General features: G+C 44.7%; 1 protein-coding gene across 1 annotated transcript in view; it reads left to right on the plus strand.

The window, feature by feature from the left end:
- The window catches only part of gorasp1b (golgi reassembly stacking protein 1b), a 51,843-nt gene extending 36,086 nt beyond the window's left edge, over positions 1-15,757 (plus strand). Inside the window, exons 7-9 of the mRNA XM_038798473.1 lie at positions 2,386-2,515; positions 6,769-6,930; positions 11,990-15,757. Of these exons, the coding sequence (XP_038654401.1) occupies positions 2,386-2,515; positions 6,769-6,930; positions 11,990-12,261 (564 nt within the window). The 3' untranslated portion in view covers positions 12,262-15,757. The remainder of the gene's footprint in view (positions 1-2,385; positions 2,516-6,768; positions 6,931-11,989) is intronic.
- Positions 15,758-20,600: the final 4,843 nt, after the last annotated feature.

Below are 20,600 nucleotides of genomic sequence, written 5' to 3' on the forward strand. Positions count from 1 at the left end.
CTGTTCTGGTTGTCATTAATCAGACAAATGGATATTGAACAAGCATTTCTCAGATATTAATTATTTTCTCAGGTATTCAATGATGGCACAGTGATGTGCTCGTGCCTCCACAACAGAAGACAGGCCATTTGGATTTGTTTATTGTCACGTGTACCGAGGTACAGTGACAAGTATTTTTTTGCGAGCAGCTCAAACAGATCATTTAGTTCATGAAAAGAAAAGAAAATAGGGCAACACAAGGTCCGCAATGTAAATACATAAACACTGGCATCGGGTGAAGCATACAGGAGTGTAGTATTAATCAGGTCAGTCCATAAGAGGGTCGATTAGTGTCTGGCAACAGCGGGGAAGAAGCTGTTTTTGAAATGAATGAAAATCAAATGAAAATCGCTTATTGTCACAAGTAGGCTTCAAATGAAGTTACTGTGAAAAGCCCCTAGTCGCCACATTCCGGCGCCTATTCGGGGAGGCTGGTACGGGAATTGAACCATGCTGCCGGCCTGCCTTGGTTTGCTTTAAAAGCCAGCTCTTTAGCCCTGTGCTAAACCAGCCCCAGTCTGTTCCATCAGGTCTGTTCCACCAGCCCCAAATCTGTATGTGAATGTTCTCAGACTTTTGTATCTCCTGCCTGATGGAAGAAGTCACTCAGAGGAGATTGTTACCTCCAAGAATGTCGCTCTTGCTGCAATGGCAGCCGATTCCCTCCCACTGAGGGTGCCTCCATGGTGTCGCTGACACACACTGATGGCCCCTCAGCAGCAGCCACACTCCAAGAAATCTGCAGAATATTTTCATGCTTTTTGTCAGCATGGAGACATTGCCTTGGTTATATTGCTATTATCACTGAGAGCACAGCAATCACGCGCATGTCCAGGTTTGTGCTCACTCGCCGAGGGCTCTGACATGCTCTGGCTCACGCATCTGCTGAGCTTGGCGGTGAGGGCTCCACTGGTCTCCGAATTCCTGGTGGGCTCTTTCTGCTGCAGGATGGTCGCCCAGAGGGGGAGTATAGTCCCCTTGATGCCCCACTGGACAACTGTTCTGCATCGAGGCAGAGCACATGGGGTCTATAATCCTGGGGGGGGCTGAAGTGCAGGTGGGCTGCATCCGGGCGAACTCTTGGGCTGCAGCTTTGGCCAGGAGGGCGACTGAATTGATATTTTAGGCAGGATTTTACCTGCAGGCTTCTGAATGCTGTTGTTGGAAAACTAGTAGCTAATGGGCGCAGAACGACCCTTCTGACATCCACCCCGCGACCCAGCAGCGGGTTGCAACCTGCATTTACAAAGTGGGTTTGCATCGCTTCTACTCTACTCTACTGTGAAAAGCCCCTAGTCCCCGAAGAGGCGTCAGCATGTGAAGTTCACAGTAACTTCATTGAAGTCTACTTGTGACAATAAGCGAGTATTATTCTTATTATTATGATTATATTACATTCGTGATGCAGGGATTGAATCATAGAATCTCTACGGTGCAGAAGGAGGCCGTTCGGCCCATTGAGTATGCACTGACCCTCTGGAAGACTGCCCTACCTATTCCCCCACCTTATCCCTGAACACTAATGGGCAATTTTTATCTTGACCAATCCACCTAACCTGCACATCTTTGGCTTGTGGGAGGAAACTGGAGGGAACCCACGCAGACATGAGGAGAAAGTTCAGACTCCACACAAGACAGTGACTCGAGGTCGGAAATGAACCCGAGTCCCTGGTGCTGTGAGGCAACAGTGCTAGCCACTGTGTAGAATGTTTGGAGAAAGGGTGTCAATCAAGCATGCTGCTTTGTCCTGGGTGGTGTCTATATTTTTGTGTGTTGGATCTGAGACGTGGTCTCTAGCTTTGGCAAAGGTTCAGCAGGCCATCCTGCACCTATGGGGAGAAGAATGATGTTGAGCAGATCAATATTTATTACTTCAGGAACACACTGTCTTTATTGTTAAATTTGGCTACAGATCAATTGACAAACCTGATCCAGGTAAAGTACATTCTTACTGTAGTCAAAAATTGTTTAATTTAGGGGCAGCACGGTGGCGCAGTGGTTAGCATTACTGCCTCATGGTCCCAGATTCGATCCTGGCTCTGGGTCACTCCCCATGTCTGCGTGGGTTTTGCCCCCACAACCCAAAAGATGTGCAGGCTAGGTGGATTAGCCAACTTAAATTGCCCCTTAATGGGAAAAAAATGAATTGGGTACTCTAAATTTATTTTTTAACAAAAATTGTTTAATTTTCAGTTTGATGTTTTAAAATTTGTTTTCGGGATTATTGTATAAACTTTGATAAATGATAGATTTGAAATGTCTGCAAATGTGATTGCTGAAGGTGGCGTACCCTACTGAATACAGGTTGAGATGGCCATAAAACATATCTTTGTGCTTATTCACTAGGCACCTTTAGTGGCTCCCAGCTCACCGACTGACAGGACAAGTGAGAGTCCAGGTTTAGAACAAGAACTGACCAATCTAACGGTGGAAAGCTCACTTCTCCCTCCTCCCATACAACGTGTCATGGACCCAGGTACTGAACATTTTTAAATAGCTTTTTCCTTTGTAGTGTCTGAAACTGAACAATAGGCTGTCTGGTCAGCCATTTAAGTTCCTGCCAATGATGCTTTGATAATGTAATGATAAATGTATTAACTTGGTAAATTATTTTAACGTAATGTCTAATCAGATGGGATATCGAGCCTATTCGAGTCCATACTATCCTGCATTCATGGTGTACTGTATGCCATTTAAAGAACAAAAATCTGGCTCACTGACTTCAGAAAATGCAGTGCGGCACATTACAAATGTAAGATTCACGTCTGTGATTTTCATGGTGCTGTGTTCCATGCAATGACTGATTGGGGTTGGAACAGGTGGAAATTTTGACATGTTGAGTCATCATTAAGATTCTGCAGATAAGGGCGGCACAGTGGCGCGCAGTAGTTAGCACTGCTGCCTCACAGTGCTGGGGACCCGGGTTTGATCCCAGCCCTGGGTCACTGTCCGTATGGAGTTTGCACATTCTCCCCGTGTTTGCGTGGTTTTCACCCCCATAACCCAAAGGTGGATTGGCCACTCCAAATTGCCCCTGAATTGGAAAAAAGAATTGGGTACTCTTAAATTTTATTTAAAAATTCTGCAGATAATTCTTTATAGGTTACTAAAATCAAACCGCAACACTGACCATAATAATGCCCGATTTCATCTTGAATACCTTGATGAACATTGAGATTCCAAAAAAAAAGCCACATCCGTGATGTTTTTGATGTGTCGTAAAAAATTTTTAATGTTTCAATTAAAGTTTTAACACTTTGTACAAAATTTAGAAAAATTTCAAACTATAACCCTTAACTAGACGCAAACAACCAGAACCCGCAACAACAACCCTTCAACCCAAGGACAAGCCCCTCCCCCCTTGAACAGCTAACAGTGACCAACTATCTGAAATACAATGTAAACAGTCGCCATCTCGGGAAGAACCCTTCAATCAACCCCCTTGCGGTGTATTTGATCATCTTGAGGGGCAAAAATGCCATCAAATCCCCTTACCACACCGAAGCACTGGGCAGCGTTGCTAGCTTTGAACCCAGCAGAATCTACCTCCACGCCACCAACTAGGCCGGCAAGAACATCTGCTCCCGCACCCGTCCACAGCTCCGGAATATCCGAATCTCCAAACTTGCCACCAAAGGATGGGGCTCCAGTTCAATGCTTAAGATCGCCGTCATGGTGTTAATAAGTGACCGGCAACCCCCTCGCCCAATTTGGAACAGGACCAGAGCATGTGTGTTGTGAGCAGCCTTCTCGAACAATGCTCACACCTATCTTCTACCCCCTCAAAAAAATGACTCATCCTCACCTTGGAGAAAGAAGTGCACTCGACGCACTGTTTTGAGTTGTATCAGGCTCAGTCTCGCCTATGATAATGTGACATTTGCCCTCCACAGTGCCTCTATACCTCCTCCAGTATTGGTCCCAATCCCCTTTCATTTAGCATTTACCCCCTCCACTGAACTCAGCTCTTCCCCTACGATCCGTTTGTACATGACAGGCGAGCTGCCCTCCGACCCCGAATGGGAGAAAACCTTCTCCAGTAAGGACGATGGCGACAGTACCAGAAAACCCGAGAACATCCCCTTCAAAAAGCTCTGTACCTGGAGGTACCTAAACCGGTCCGAGCCGGCCAAGCCAAATCATCCTATAATATTCCCAGGCTGGCAAACCACCCTTTCATCTCTCTCTGTCTCTCTCTCTCTCTGTCTGTCTCTCTGTCTCTGTCTCTCTCTCTCTCTCCTCTCTCTCTCAATCTGTCTCTCTCTCTCCCTCTCTGATCCCTGTGAGACTTGGGCAGTACGATAGTATAGTGTTTAGCACTGTTGCTTCACAGCTCCAGGGTCCCAGGTTCAATTCTCAACTTGGGTCACTGTCTGTGCGGAGTCTGCACATTCTCCCCGTGTCTGCATGGGTTTTCCCCGGGTGCTCCGGTTTCCTCCCAAAAATCCCGAAAGAGGTCATTTGAACGTCCTGAATTCTCCCTCCGTGTACCCGAGCAGGCACCGGAATGTGGCGACTGGGGGCTTTTCACAGTAACTTCAGTACAGTGTTAAAGTAAGCCTACTTGTGACAATAAAGATTATTATCATTAACATGGGGGCAGCACAATGGTTAACACAGCTGCCTCACAGCACCTAGTCCCAGGTTCGATCTTGGCTCTGGGTCACTGTCCATGTGGAATTTGCACATTCTTCCCGTGTCTATGGATTTCGCCCCCACAATGCAATAGATGTGCAGGGTAGGTGGATTGGCAATGCTAAATTGCTCCTTAATTGGAACAAATGAATTGGGTACACTAAAATTTAAAAAAAAATTATTATGAACATGGACACCAACACTGGGTTTGCCGGGTACCTTGCTGGTGCCAGTGGGAATGGTGCCATTACCAATGCCCCCAAATTTGACTTGGGCAGGAACATCAGGAGACATTAAAATAAAAACACAAATCTCGGCAAGATGTCCATCTTAACTGATTGGACCTGGCCCGCTAAAGATGGTGAGAGACTATCCCACCGCTGCAGGTCCGCCTTGACTTTACTCACTAAGCTTGTGTAGTTCAAACTCTGGAGCCACGCCCAATTCCTAGCCACTTGCACCTCATAATATTAAAAACTAGTCCTAGCTAAACAAAATGGTAACCTCCCCAATCTGACTCCTTACCCGCCGCGCCGACTACAAAACATTCGCTCTTCCCTATGTCCAACTTGTAATCGGCGAAGGACCCGAAGCCCTGCAAACTGTCCATAATGTTTACTATAGATGACCCTGGGCTCCACACGTACAGCAGCAAATCATCTGTATATAATGATACCCCCCACCCCCACTCAACAAATCCTGCTCCACACATTCGAGGCCCTCAAAACAACGGGCAATGGCTCAATCGCCAGCGCAAACGCAGAGGCGGCACTGGACACCCCTGTCTCCTCCCCCAAGCTCGTGGTATTGGTAAAAGTGGTTGCAAACGAGGCCGCATACCACAGCCGTACCCATTATACAAACCCAGGACCAAACTCGAGCTTCTCCAATACCGCAAAGTGATACCCCCACTCAGCCCAGTCGAATGACTTCTCCGCATCTAACACTTTGGCCAATTACTTGACATCCACATTTAGCAGTGAGATCGGGCTATACGACCTACATTTTGTGGGGTCCTTATCCTTTGTCAGGAGCAGAGAGATGGATGCCTACCCAAGTGTCTGAGGGAGGGTGCCCGGCGACACAGGCCCCCTATACATGCCCAGCAACACCAGTCCCAACTGGTCTGCAAACTTCTAAAATTCCACCTGGAACCCATCTGGCCCCAGTGCCTTCCTTGCCTGCATGTGGCTGAACGCTACCTGAATCTCCTCCAGGCCCAACAGTGCCTCCAGATCCTTCCCCATCTTGGGAAACTCCAAACCCCCCCCAAGAACTCTGCCATTCCCAGTCCAGCGGTTTCAACCTTTACCGCCTCTCGTAAAAGTCCCGAAACACTCCACTCGCCTTATATGGGGCAGACACCAGCCTCCCCTCCAAATCCCTAACTCGTGCAATCCCCCTGGCCATCTCCTGCTGCCTTAAATGGCGAACAAAGAGACGACTGGCCTTCTCTCCATACTCGTACAATGCCCCTTTGCCCACCTCAATTGCTGCACATTGTCCCTGGACAGCAGGTCAAATTGCAATTGCAGTTTTTTCCTGCATGCCAAGAGATCTTTACAGGTCCCCTCAGGCGCCGCACATTCCTGGTGACTAGCCTTGCCAGGGGAAGGTGTCTTAATTAAGGGTATGGATACATGGTGGGGTGAGACTATGTCATGTGACCCTGGCCCTTCATGGGCCAACGCCCAAACCTCTGCTGGCTCAGCGCGATTACGGTGCACAGTGTATGTTACTACGCTATGGTTTGCAAAGCTTGTAATATAATATCCGGAGTTAAGGGTGATAGAGTGAATACTGTATTCTGGGCAGGCATCATTTCTGCCGCTCTGCAACTCTTAATAGCCTAGAATAGGGACAATGATTAGATTCTACAAGTTTGTCCAGCTGGCTGATAATGTTGCTGCCACAGATTTCAGCACTTGTTTTTGTTAGAGGCTTGTTTTGAAATATAGAAGCACTTTTGAATAGAAACCAGGCTTTGAATTGAAACAAGTTTGAGTGGCTGCAGTCAATGTGGCACTGTATAGAATTTCCAGTAGGTACAGATAAAGGGTCATGATTTAATTTGTCCTTTGTATTCTTGAACAGGTTTTCCACCTGGATCCACAGACAGTCTGGGAGCTCATGACTTGCCCAGTATATTGAATGACGCAGTGTCGTCATCCTCCTCAACTACCTTTAACACAACAACAGAGAGGAACATTGGAACAGATGGAATCCTCACCAGTGAAGAACTTGAACTCCACTTTGGTAAGTATAGCCAGCAGTCAACCTTTTTTTTTGCCTTCCCAGGCTGGACTGACTGCCCTACGGTGTCTCATCCAGGTGACAGTTCTTTGTGTGCAGGTCGGTGCAGCAAGTATTGTAGACTATTCACCTACAGTATTATCACAGATCCAGTGCCTGCCCTGACCACTTCTCTATGCAATTTAGGAAAATGATCAAACACTTTTTTTTTGGTTTTAAATTTCTATATATATTACTTGCTTCAAAATTTTTAAAATAGTAATCAAAAATTAGTTTTAATTTTGAGTGACGGTTCACTGGGCAGCATGGTAGCACAGTGGGTAGCACTGATTTGTTAGGATCCTGGATGAGAACCCAACTATTTGCAATTTGGTAGGAAATGCTACCACACCACAGTAGTGATAACACTGACCAATAATTTTATGTTGAAACAAACTTTAATTTGATCATAGAATTAACCACATTAGCATCAAAGAAATAGCTTTACAGTTACAAGTAAAAGAGAAAACCGTAACTTCCTCAGACATGATCAAAGTGAATGGTGGAGTAGGCTCGAAGGGCCGAATGGCCTCCTCCTGCTTCTATTTTCTACGTTAAACCTGCCACTATATGAATTAAGCAAACCAATATATTTCAAATACCACCCATGAATAAAGTTAACAGCCAGATTTTTACTTGTTTTTCTCCATGCATAATCTTTGGAGATAAAACCTTTCAGGACCAAACAGAAACACCTCTGTTCAGATGAGAGTTCTAGGGCCAACTGATTTTGCAGACATACCTGGCTCCTCCCATTACCGGGCAGCACGATAGCACTGTTGCTTCACAGCTCCAGGGTCCCAGGTTCGATTCCCATCTTGGGTCACTGAGTAGAGTCTGCACGTTCTCCCTGTAACTGCGTGGGTTACCTCCGGGTGCTCCGGCTTCCTCCCACAAGTCGCGAAAGATATGCTGTTGGGTAATTTGGGCATTCTGAATTCTCCCTTTGTGTACCTAAACAGGTGCGCTGGAATGTGGCGGCTAGGGGCTTTTCACAGTACCTTCAATGAAGTGTTAATCTAAGCCTACTTGTGACAATAAAGATTATTATTAACTGCATTATCTGTACCCAAAGCATAAGGCATTCTTTTGTCTCTTTTTAAATTTAGAGTACCCAATTATTTTTTTTTCCAATTAAGGGGCAATTTTGAGCATGGCCAATCCACCTACCCTGCACATTTTTGGCATGTGGGGGCGAGACCCACGCAAACACATGGAGAATGTGGAAACTCTACACGAACAGTGACCCAGGGCCGGGATTGAACCCGGGTCCTCATCGCCATGAGGCAGCAGTGTCTTTTGTCTCTTGAGATGTCCTTTGACTTGTTTAGCCAGGACCAAACACAATACTCCTCATGAATTATGTACGCCCCAGGGTTCCTTCAAACCTAAACAATATTCCATTAGCTAGTTATCTGTAAACAAGTAAATTGTTCTCAAGATCTATTAGCAGAACACTTCACCAGCAAATCAATGATTACCTCACTTTAACGACACCTTAATCACAGCTCTAGCAGTCATACTGTACTATCTATATGCATCTTAATCCAGGTTTTAATAACATTACTGTAAAAAAATATAAAATATGAACATTTTCATCCAAAATTCAAATGCCACAAATTTTTTATAAAATTATTTTTATTCAAGGCTTTTCAACAGAAATATAAATACAGAGAATATCAAAAGAGCATCGGAAGAATATCACATCAACCCAACTAACAGCCACAACCCTCCAGGCCCTCCTGACTCGACCCCCAGACACGCCCTGCCTTCCACATTTTAACCCCCAGCTGGCCCCTCAATCCTCCTCGAAGAAATCAATAAACGGTTTCCACCTTCGGGTGAACCCCTCTATCGACCCCCGCAGAGCGAACTTGACCTTCTCCAACCTCAGGAATTCTGCGAGGTCGCTCACCCACACCCCTGCCTCAAATGCCACAAATGTACTGCTCCCCAGCTCTTCAATCTAGCTGTCTCTCAAATAGCGTTATGTTACTAGCAAATTATTGAAAAAGCATTTGCTGCTCAATTGTTGCTTTTAAACAGACCTAATGCAGGGAAGATGAAGAATTCAATGCAAAATAGTAATCCCATCTGTCGGGTGAATTCATGTGACTGACGTACATTCAGCGCGTGTGTATGTACCTTTTTTTAAAAAGGCCAGGCTAAACTGTTCCCGCCTTCCCCTAATATCATAGAATCCCTACAGTGCAGAAGGAGGCCATTCAGCCCAGCGAGTCTGTATCTGACCCTCGGGGGCAGCACGGTAGCATTGTGGATAGCACAGTCGCTTCACAGCTCCAGGGTCCCAGGTTCGATTCCGGCTTGGGTCACTGTCTATGCGGAGTCTGCACATCCTCCCCGTGTGTGCGTGGGTTTCCTCCGGGTGCTCCGGTTTCCTTCCACAGTCCAAAGATGTGCAGGTTAGGTGGATTGGCCATGATAATTGCCCTTAGAGTCCAAAATTGCCCTTAGTGTTGGGTGGGGTTACTGGGTTATGGGGATAGGGTGGAGTTGTTGACCTTGGGTAGGGTGCTCTTTCCAAGAGCCGGTACAGACTCGATGGGCTGAATGGCCTTCTGCACTGTAAATTCTATGAAAACTCTATGAAAGAGCACCCAATCCCTGAACCCAGTAACCCCACCTAACCTTTTCAACACTGAGGCACAATTTAGCATGGCCAATCCACCTAACCTGTACATCTTTGCATTGTGGGAGGAAACTAGAGCACCCGTAGGAAATCCACGCAGACAGGGGGAGAACGTACAAACTCCAAACAGACAGTCACCAAAGGCTGGAATTGAACCCGGGCCCTAGCGCTGTGATGATGTGGAGATGTCGGCGTTGGACCGGGGTGAGCACAGTAAGAAGTCTTACAACACCAGGTTAAAGTCCAACAGGTTTGTTTCAAACACGAGCTTTCGGAGCACAGCTCCTTCCTCAGGTGAATGGAGAGGTATGTTCCAGAAAGATCTATGCAGAACTTAGCTATAAGTTTTTGCTCGGCAATTCTGCGGCACACAACCCTGCCAGGGCAATCTCTGCAAGACATGCCAGATCATCGACTTGGATACCACCATTACACGTGGTAACACCACCCACCAGGTACGCGGCACATACTCGTGCGACTCGACCAATGTAGTCTACCTCTTACGCTGCAGGAAAGGATGTCCTGAAGCGTGGTACATTGGCGAGACCATGCAGACACTGCGACAACGAATGAACGGGCATCGTGCGACAATCACCAGGCAGGAATGTTCCCTTCCAGTCGGGGAACACTTTAGCAGTCAAGGGCATTCAGCCTCTAATCTCCGGGTAAGCGTTCTCCAAGGCGGTCTTCAGGACACGAGACAACGCAGAATTGCCGAGCAAAAACTTATAGCTAAGTTCCGCACGCATGAGTGCGGCCTCAACCGGGACCTTGGATTCATGTCGCATTACATCCACCCCCCACCATCTGGCCTGGACTTGCAAAATCCTACCAACTGTTCTGGCTTGAGACAATTCACACCTCTTTAACCTGTGATTATCCCTCTCCCTGGATCTGTAATGATTTAATTACCTGCAAATGCTCGCATTCCAAGCATTGTCCAGCATCTCTGACTTTGTCTATATAAATGTTTCTGGAACATACTTCTCCATTCACCTGAGGAAGGAGCAGTGCTCCGAAAGCTCGTGTTTGAAACAAACCTGTTGGACTTTAACTAGCGCTGTGAGGCAGCAGTGCTTTTTTTTTTTAATTTAGAGTACCCAATTATTTTTTCCAATTAAGGGGCAATTTAGCACGACCAATCCACCTACCCTGCACATCTTTTGGGTTGTGGGGGTGAAACCCACGCAAACACGGGGAAAATGTGCAAACTCGTCATGGACAGTGACCCAGGGCCGCGATTCGAACCCAGGTCCTCAGCGCCGTAGGCAGCAATGCTAACCACTGTGCCACAGTGCTGCCCGGGATCCTAAAGGGATCCTTTGATGCCCTTAGCCCCAAGCGCTAAATGTAGCTCCTTGAAATCATACAATGTTTTGGCCTCAACTATTTCTTGTGGTATACGAATTCCACAGACTCAACACTCTGGGTGAATAGATTCCTCCTCATCTCAGTCCTAAACGGTTTAATCCTTATCCTTGAACTGTAACCCCTGGTTTGTACGGAACATCCTTTCTGCATATGTCTGGTCCTGTTAGGATTTTATAGGTTTCTATGAGAACCCCCTCATTCTTCTGAAGTTCAGCGAATACAATCCTCACCGACTCAATCTCTCCCTTTACGTTTATTCCACAATCCCAGGAATCAGTCTGGTAAACCTTCTCTGCATTCCCTCTAGATCAAGAACATCCTTCCTCAGATAAGGCCACCAAAACTGCACACAATATTCCAGGTGTGGCCTCTCCAAGGCCCTGTATAATTGCAGCAAAACATCCCTGCTCCCGTACTCTAATCCCCTCACTATGAAGGCCAACATGCCATTTAGTGTCTTCACCACCTGCTGCACATGCATACTCTTTCAGCGCCTAGCTTACAAGGACACCCAGGCCTCGCTGCACAGTCCACTCTCTTAATTTATAGCCATTCAGATAATCTTCCTGTTTTTGCCACCAAAGTGGATAACCTCACATTTATCCATGTTATACTGCATCTGCTATGCATTTGCCCATTCACACAGTCTGCCCAAATCACGCTGAAGGATCTCTGTATCCTCCACACAGTTTACCCTCACCGCTCGCCCTCCCACCCAGCTTTGTGCCATCTGCAAATTTTTGGATATCACATTTAGTTCATTCACCTAAATTATTCATATATATTGTGAATAGCAGGGGTCCCAGCACCGGTCTCTGTGGTACCCCACCTGCCATTTTGAAAACGACCTCTTTGTTTCCTGGCTGCCGACTGTTTTCTATCCATCTCAATACACTACCTCCAATCCCATGTGCTTTAATTTTGCGCGCTAATCCCTTTTGTGGGACTTTGTGTGACTGACTTAGAGTGAATATGTGTGTGTGCCTTTTTGTTTTTAAATAGACCAGACTAGTGCAGCTGCGTCTGAGGATTTGAATCCTGTTGGTGCTGTGCCTTGTGCTGCTTCACCAACGGAGCAAGACCTGGATCAGGATTGCTCCTCAATCTCTGACTTGACTGCCCCGACGCTTCCCACCTCCTCTGAAATGCTACCGGACGAGCATGTGGCTATTGACTACATGGAGTCTTTGCCAAAAGATCTTGAAGAGTGCCCGTCTCAAGGTGAAAACAGCCTCCGTGATTCCTCGGTGATTGAAGACGAAGGCAAAGGTTGAAGAGGCCACGAGGATAGTGGGAAGCAGGGAGTGAAACATGTCTTGCGGCTGAAAGTCTTACATGAGTTTACTTTTAATCTAAATACGATGATAAATTGTGTATTGAAATACAAACAGTTGTATGTTGAGGCTATTTTTGTTGCTCCTTGTCTAAAGGCAACATTACGCTGTTTTGTAGCTTCTGTCACATGCCCATTATTGACTATTCCATTGGATGGTACAAGCAATAAGGAGGCATTTAAGTGCTAGTTATATCGCATTCAAATCAGCTGGCCGCTAAGCTAAAATTCTGGTGATGGTGCTTGTGTTTCCTAAAAATATAATTATCCTGTATAGCAATTCTTGAAAAGTAAAGAATAAGTATAACCTGACCTTCGTTGGAGAAGAGGGTGGTGGGAAGATTCATATTGCTGCCTTTGGGAAACATATATCATTGTGACTAGATTCCAACTGCATCATACTTTAAGCATCTTCTTTGGGTGCATTTCTCTCAGTGTACAACACTACTGCGCCAGTAAGAGATTAGTACTGTCATATTCTTGAGTAGGATGGAGCTCAAGGCAACAGCCACCATTTCAAAGATTGAAGGACTTTGGGAGCTTTGTAATCAAATTATATATCTTCACCCAAACCCTCTGCTTGTATTGAGGCAATCCCGTTTATTCCCCACCTATAAAGTAACCATGAATGCTTTCACTGCACTATTATATTGCCCAGATTGAAATATTCTCAATGATTCTTATCGGCACTTATCCGTTCTTGTCAATGATGCTCACGCCCCATTAACGGATATAAAATAAGTTACTGTTTAACGGAAATGTATTTTGTGTCACTATTGGACTGGAATCACACAGTGAGGCGATGGGGAAACCATTGTACATGCATCATGCAGGCAGAGATTTGAAACTTTCAAAATTTAGTGTTGCTTTAGTTACTAGCTTCCATTCGCAGTCTGAGGGGGGGGCTCAGCAATTTTTCTTAATTAATTAAGCAGTAGCTCGGTCTTGCAAACTTTCCCCCTATCCATCAAAAAGTGCAGCTCCAGGTTATTTTGCAGGCCGTTAGGACCCTTTAACTCGAGCAATTTGGAGGGGAAGAAAAACTCAAATATTCTGTGCAGAAAATCTAAATCTGTTGACGCTGGATAATGACGCAAGAACCTCCCCAAAGCCTCTGAGCTATTGAAACTTCATGGGTGGAATTTATCTCTCTTTCGTGCACTAACTTTTGCTGATGTAGAGTTGCTGGAAAGGAAACCTATAAATGAATAACCTCCACTTATATTTCCGTGTGTGCATCCCACTTCTGCTTTACTCAGTTTTACGGATAGATTATATCTAATTTCTCACTATTACTCCGATGTTGTCAAATGGCTAGCCACTTACCACATTGAAAGCGACAAAGAAAATGGAAAACAATTGATTTTGTACAGACTTTCCCCTACTTCTGGCTAAAAGAACTCTGATCTATGCAGCAATAGTTACCTCCTGTCCTGGTAACACTTCCTTGTATTTTCCTTCCCACTTTCCGAAGGCGGTGATTTTTACTGGGGTACGGTTCCTCGAGGGGCTGGCCAGCCTTCATGCTGGTGTCAGGAGGCTACCTTGTCAGGTATGGGAAGTCATGTCCAGCTCTGTGTGCACCTGATGTCCCCTCGCATGTAGTTTCCAACACCATGCATCGCATCAAGAGCAGGAATTTCTTTCACACATTGCAACCAGGTCACTCATTCTGCTGCCTTCAGGTCCACAAAGCCAAAGACTGAAAAGCCAACTGCCTGTTTGTTAGCCAGTCCAAATCAGCCAGTGTGCTCATTTGCAGGCAATGATTGATGACTATCAATTATTTAACTAGCATATAAAGATCAATAATATATGTAGTTGACAATTTTGGGGGGGTTTTTTCAGTTATTATTGTACACAGACCTGCCTTGTGTCGCAGTTTCACTACATGAAACGTTCAGTTATAAGCCAGCTTCCCAGGAGCATAGCACTACACCAAGGCAACAGCTTATACTGTAATTTTGTACGATGGCCGGTACTCATGCCAGTTAATGAAGGGTTTGGAGGGTTTATTATTGCTTTTACTAGTCGACGCACAAGGTAATGAATGATTGAAAATGTAAGAATGGAGATGATGCTTCATGTAGAGGTAATATTTGCTGGTTGTGGCTTTGGGGATGCTGTTGTGGCTAATTCTTTAAATCAGGTTAAGACGCTAAATCTTATGACCGTACAATTTTCAGTTTGATTTTTTTTTTTCTTTCCTAATCTCTCTTTATGTCATTGGAACTTGTTTGGTCTACTTGGTCGTAAAGCTACAGACACTGATTAAACGATAGCCCTGAAATAGGGTAAGAGAAGGTTTTTAATAGAAGTCATGTTTACATATTGGAGGAGGAATAGCTTCAACACTGTTGTACATTGATGCGCATTGTGGAAAAGCTACATAGCTTCTGTCAGAACAAATGTGCTTTCAAAATGTATTCTTGCAGCAGAGCTTGAAGGGTTTTACTTTCTACCTTCCAAAGATGCTGAGACAGCTTGTACTTATTTCCTAGAGTTTGTATTTAGTCCTTTGTATCAAAATTCTTCCTTGCCAATTTTTATCATTTAACCACGTTTGCACAGGTTACCGTGTGTTTAGTTGTGCCTCACTTTCTTTTTGAACACATGTCTAAATGCGCTTACTGGCTTTTTGCGTGGGCTTGGTGAAAGGCAATTGACAAGGTGCGCAATTATGCTGCTTAATTTTAACAAGGAAAACTTGCCAAAGATGGAAATGCAGAAGGTGCTCGATCGTCACGGTTACACCCAAAATGTATTGACCATCGTCCTCTTTGAGATGTTCTGTGCCTGTTTTCTAACATTTTGAAGATATTAACAGATGTTACTTTTATATCCAATAAAAAAATTTTAACGAGGCACAAAATGCACATTTCCTAAACTCTTTGCTCTTCAATCGTGCATTTCCCAATTATCTGGTTCTTAAACGAAAAGTGAGTTTTAGTCGTCACATTGCATGTATAAGTGAACTGGGCTGGCATCCTGTGACTTTAAATTTGCTCATCATTGTTTAATGTTGCGGAGAATTTTGTCAGGCTGTAATCAATGCCGTGCTGAGTTACCGCTTTCCACCTTTCAACGGAAAAAATGAGAATATGGCTGTTTGACTCTCCTAATAAATAGTGCCACTGACTGACACCCACTCAGCTGTGTAAAACTCTTTAAATGGTGTGGAAAATTTCAGGACTGGATTTGGTATCTTATAGAATCAGGGTCTCGTCCAATTTCCGCATCTTAGTATTTTCATACTTAATTATACAAAAATGTCATTTTGATGATGGCACAGGAGAAGCTCCTAAAAAGGTGAATGTTGATGAAGGGAATTTGTATTTTGTCAAAACAATTATGTGAGGGGATGTGGGAAAATGGGCCAGTGAATGGTATATGTAAAGTTTTTTTCTGAAGACATTAAAATGTTTAATTTGGATGCCTCACTTTTAATCATTCTAGTTTTCGTTCAGGCTGGAGTTCACGGTGACACACAGAGGTTGCCCCAAGAGTCTAATCTTTCAGGCCATGGGTGGCACAGTGGTTAGCACTGCTGCCTCCTGGTTCGATTCTGACCTTGGGTGACTGTGTGAAGTTTGCATGTTCTTCCTGTGTCTGCGTGGATTTACTCTGGGGGCTCCATTTCCTCCCACAGTCCAAAGATGTGCAGGTTAGTTTGACCATGCTAAATTACCCCTTGGTGTCAAAAGGTTAGGTGGGGTTGCGGCAATAGAGCAGTGGTGTAGGCCTGGGTGGGGTGCTTTTTTAGAGGGTTGGTGCAGACTTGATGGGCTGAATGGCCTCCTTCTGCCCTGTAGAGATTGAGATATTCAGATGACTGAATTGACACACTAGTTTGCCCAGCTTCGCTACAACTTGATGAAAAGCAGATGATCACCAAACCCGACAATAATGACGAACGTAACTAATGTTCGTGCCCGTGGATAAACAGTGAATTCTTGAGCATTACGTCTTTAACAGGAGCAAATTTGAAGTTGTGGACAGTACCTGACCATGGGTTTTGGATTTTCCCAGTGAACAGCAGACATCTACATGGTAGCTTTTGCTATGAATTTCTGCTGTTCTAAATGAATAGAACATTGGGCAAGGAATTAAATCCATCAGTAAGATAAACCATGCTCAAGAGTTTTGTGAAAAGGAAATTGGTAATTAAAATGTAACACTACCTGATCTGCATATAACGCCTTCAGTTTGGAGCAGCGATTGTCACTGGACTGTACAATAATTGAGTGTAAATTAGATCCTGTAAACCAGAGGTTCCTAACCTTGTCCTTTATGCAGACCGTAGATAGTCATCAAAAGCTTTTGTGGATCACTCTGTCCACAAGCCGTTGTAATTAATTTTTTTGCATAGCCTACAGCTGACCTATTTATCAACACGTATTAAAAACTCAGCTATTTCTTTTCTTTTTTATTAATTTTTTTTTAAACTCAGCTATTTCTAATAGTTTATGATGTACACTCAAATATATTGCAGATTATATTACAAGGATATTTGTGAAGCAAATTACATTGCAATAATTATGTAACATTGATTATGATACATACGAGGTACACTTAATTGTATATTTCCACGGACCACCTGTAATACTCTCATGGACCACCAGAGCTTGGAAACCACTGCTGTAAACTATGCTATTTGTAAGTTTTTCAAAAGCTGATTCATCAATCTTCCATCATGAGCATCGGAACTCCCTAACAACACTGTAGGTAGAGCAACGCCACGAGGACCACAACGGTTCAAAGATGTGGGCCACTGCAACTGTCTGATAAGGGCGGGGCGATAAACACTGGCCAGGCCAACAAGCCTTAAAACCCATGATCAAATTTTTAAAAGTTCCGCACATCATTGGATGAGGTGACAAAGATGCAAAGTTGGGAGATGGGGTGGCCTCGGCTGCATACCTAATGGTTGCAGCATGAACAATGGTAGAGATAAAAGGGTAGTTTGTGACCTGAAGATAGATCAATGTTATGGCAATTCAATCACAACTGTTATATTGAAACAAACTTGAAATGAATTCATCATCAAAGATTTAAATGGGTATTCAACTAATTGGCCCTTAGGTTACAAGATGGTCAATGAGACCAACTGACAAATGAAAGGAGTTACAGAGAATTTGAAATGAAAGACAAAGACTTTGGCAAAGGCTTTGACAAAGATTCATCGGACTCGAAATGTTAGCTCTTTTCTCTCCCTACAGATGCCAGATTTGCTGAGATTGTCCAGCATTTTCTCTTTCGTTTCAGATTCCAGCATCCGCGGTAATTTGCTTTTATACAGAGAATTTGAACCTAGAGATACAATGGTCATGGGAGGGCAGAAAGAGGCAGGGAGCAGTGGAAACTCAACATCAAGCTGCTCAATCTGAGCAGTTTATGCTGATAAGTACCTTTAACCTAATAAATCCCAAGCAGCTGCAGGGCCTTGGAAAACAAAAGATAACACTTGAGCAACAGAGGTCAAAGAGTGTCATGAAGGAGGGAAGCGAGGTGGACCAGTGAACATGGGAGCATATTCCAGAGTGTAGGACCTTGGCAAATGCAAACGGTCACCTGTGGTGGAGCATTTAAAGGTTGGGAGGCGCACACAACCAGAGTTAGAGGAGATCTCCTGAGGAAGGAGCTGCGCTCCGAAAGCTCGTGTTTGAAACAAACCTGTTGGACTTTAACCTGGTGTTGTAAGACTTCTTAGAGAGTTAGAGGAGAGCAGATATCTGGGAGGGTTGTGTGTCTGCAGGAGATTACAGACATGGAAGGATTTGAAAACGAAGATGAGAATTTAAAAATTAATAGGTTTGCAAGACAGGGGAGGTAACGAGGACGGGTGATCGGAGAATGAGACTTGCCGTGAGTTCAGACACTGGCAGCAGAGTTTTGGATGACCTCGGGTTTATGGTGATAATCCAGCTTTGGGACGGGGTGGGTCGGTATTGGAATAGTCATGATTACAGGTAACAAAGCAAAGTGTGAAATGAGGATTCTGGCAGTGGATGAGTTGATGCAGGTGATGTTGTGGAGGTGAAAATTGATGGCCTGAGTGATGGCACAAATGAGGTTGGAAGCTCATCTTGGGTCAAATGTGACCCCAAGGCTGCAAATGGACTGACTTAATCTCAGATTTAGCTCCTCAGATATTGATGATTAAATGCAAAGGAGAGTATTGGTGATGTTGCAGGATAGATCTCAAAACGCTAAATGGATTTTTGCTTATGTGCAGCACTCTAGCACCGGGGGACGAAAGGTGGTACAAATGGAAATAAAGGATATGTTGGTTGTCATCTTCCTTTGGAACAGCCGTGGTAGATTGTTGGGTAGTACATGTAGAAAACAAGGCATTACAGACCGGTTAGCCTAACAGTAGTAGGGAAAATGCTGGAGTCTATTATGAAGGATTTGATAACAGGACACTTAGACTTTTTCCTATCTTGTTGATATTTTCTAACATTTATTTGTGAGAGGAAAAACATGTTTGACAAATCCATTGGAGTTTTTGAGGGTGTAACCAGTTGGATAGCTAAGGGTGAACCAGTGGGTGTGGTGTATTTGGATTTTCAGAAAGCTTTATTGAACATCCCACAGAAGAGTGCAAAATTGGGGGCAGCACGGTAGTGCAGTGGTTAGCACATCTGCCTCACGGCGCCGAGGTCCCAGGTTCACTGTGAGGAGTTTGCCCAATCTCCCCGTGTCTGTATAGGTTTCAACCCCATAATCCAAAGATGTGCAAGTTAGGGTGATCGGCCATGCTAAATTCCCCCTTAATTGGAAAGATAAAATAAACTCTAGATTTATTTTTTAAAATGCACTTTGGTAGGAAAAACAATGGCAGATTATTATTTAAATGGTGATAGATTGGAAAATGTTCACATACAATGGGATTTCGGTGTCCTAGTACACCAGTCAGTGAAAGCAAGCATGCAGGTACAGCAAGCAGTTAGGAAGGATTGAATAAGGGTGGCACGGTGGCACAGCGGTTAGCACTGATGCTTCACAGCCTTGGGACCCGGGTTCAATCCCAGCTCAGGTCACTGTGTTTGCGTGGGTCTCACCCCAAAACGATGTGCAGGGTAGGTGGATTGGCCACACTAAATTGCCCCTTAATTGGAAAAAATTAATTGGGCGCTTTAATTTTTTTTTTAAAAAGGAAGGATTGAGTACAGGAGCAAAGATGTCTTACTGCAGTTGCACAGGGCTTGGTGAGACCGCACTTGGGGTATTGTGTCTCATTGAAGAAAGGATATACTTGCCATGGAGGGAGTGCAGCAAAGGTTTCCAAACTGATTCTTGGGATGACAGGAATTTCATATGAGGAGACATTGGGTCAACTGGGCCTGTATTCACTGGAATTTAGAAGAATGAGAGGGGATCTGATTGAGATACATAGAATTCTGAAAGGGCTATACAGACTGGATTCAAGGATGTTCTTTCCTCTGTTTGGGGGGGGGGGTCTAGAACAAGGGGTCACGGTCTCAGTATACAGGGTAGGGCATTTAGGACTGAGATGAAATGAAAAAATGAAAATTGCTTATTGTCACGAGTAGGCTTCAATGAAGTTACTGTGAAAAGCCCCTAGTCGCCACATTCCGGCATCTGTCCGGGGAGGCTGATACGGGAATCGAACCGTGCTGCTGGCCTGCTTAGTCTGCTTTAAAAGCCAGCGATTTAGCCCAATGAGCTAAATCAGATGAGGAGAAACCTCTTCACTCAAGAGTCATCCAGACTCGATGTTAGCTTACTTCTCTCAAGGCAAGACGGTGGTGCAGTGGGTTAGCCCTGTTGCCTCACGGCCGCCGAGGTCCCAGGTTCAATCCGGCTCTGGGTCACTGTGTGTGGAGTTTGCACATTCTCCCTGTGTTTGCGTGGGTTTCACCCCCACAACCCAAAAGATGTGCAGGCTAGGTGGATTGGCCACGCTAAATTGCCCCTTAATTGGAAAAAATTAATTAGGTACTCTAAATGGATTTTAAAAAAGCTTCCGTCTCTCTTCACGGATGCTGTCAGACCTGCTGAGATTGTCCAGCATTTTCTGTTTTTATTTCAGATTCCACATCCGCAGTAATTTGCTTTTATCTGTGTGGGTATGGTCCACAGGGGCAAGTGAACACCTGTCACATTTATTGTTCGTATTGGGGAGGGGAAATGTGCTAATTCTGGCCTTGGTGGGTCTGGAGAAAATTAAGTTCGCTCTGAGGGGATCACTGTCAGGGTTCGCCCGGAGTTGGCAACCATTTATCGACTTCTTTGCGGAAAATTAATCGTCAACAG

The sequence above is a fragment of the Scyliorhinus canicula genome, chromosome 5 (assembly GCF_902713615.1).
Source record: "Scyliorhinus canicula chromosome 5, sScyCan1.1, whole genome shotgun sequence".
Classification (NCBI taxonomy): domain Eukaryota; kingdom Metazoa; phylum Chordata; class Chondrichthyes; order Carcharhiniformes; family Scyliorhinidae; genus Scyliorhinus; species Scyliorhinus canicula.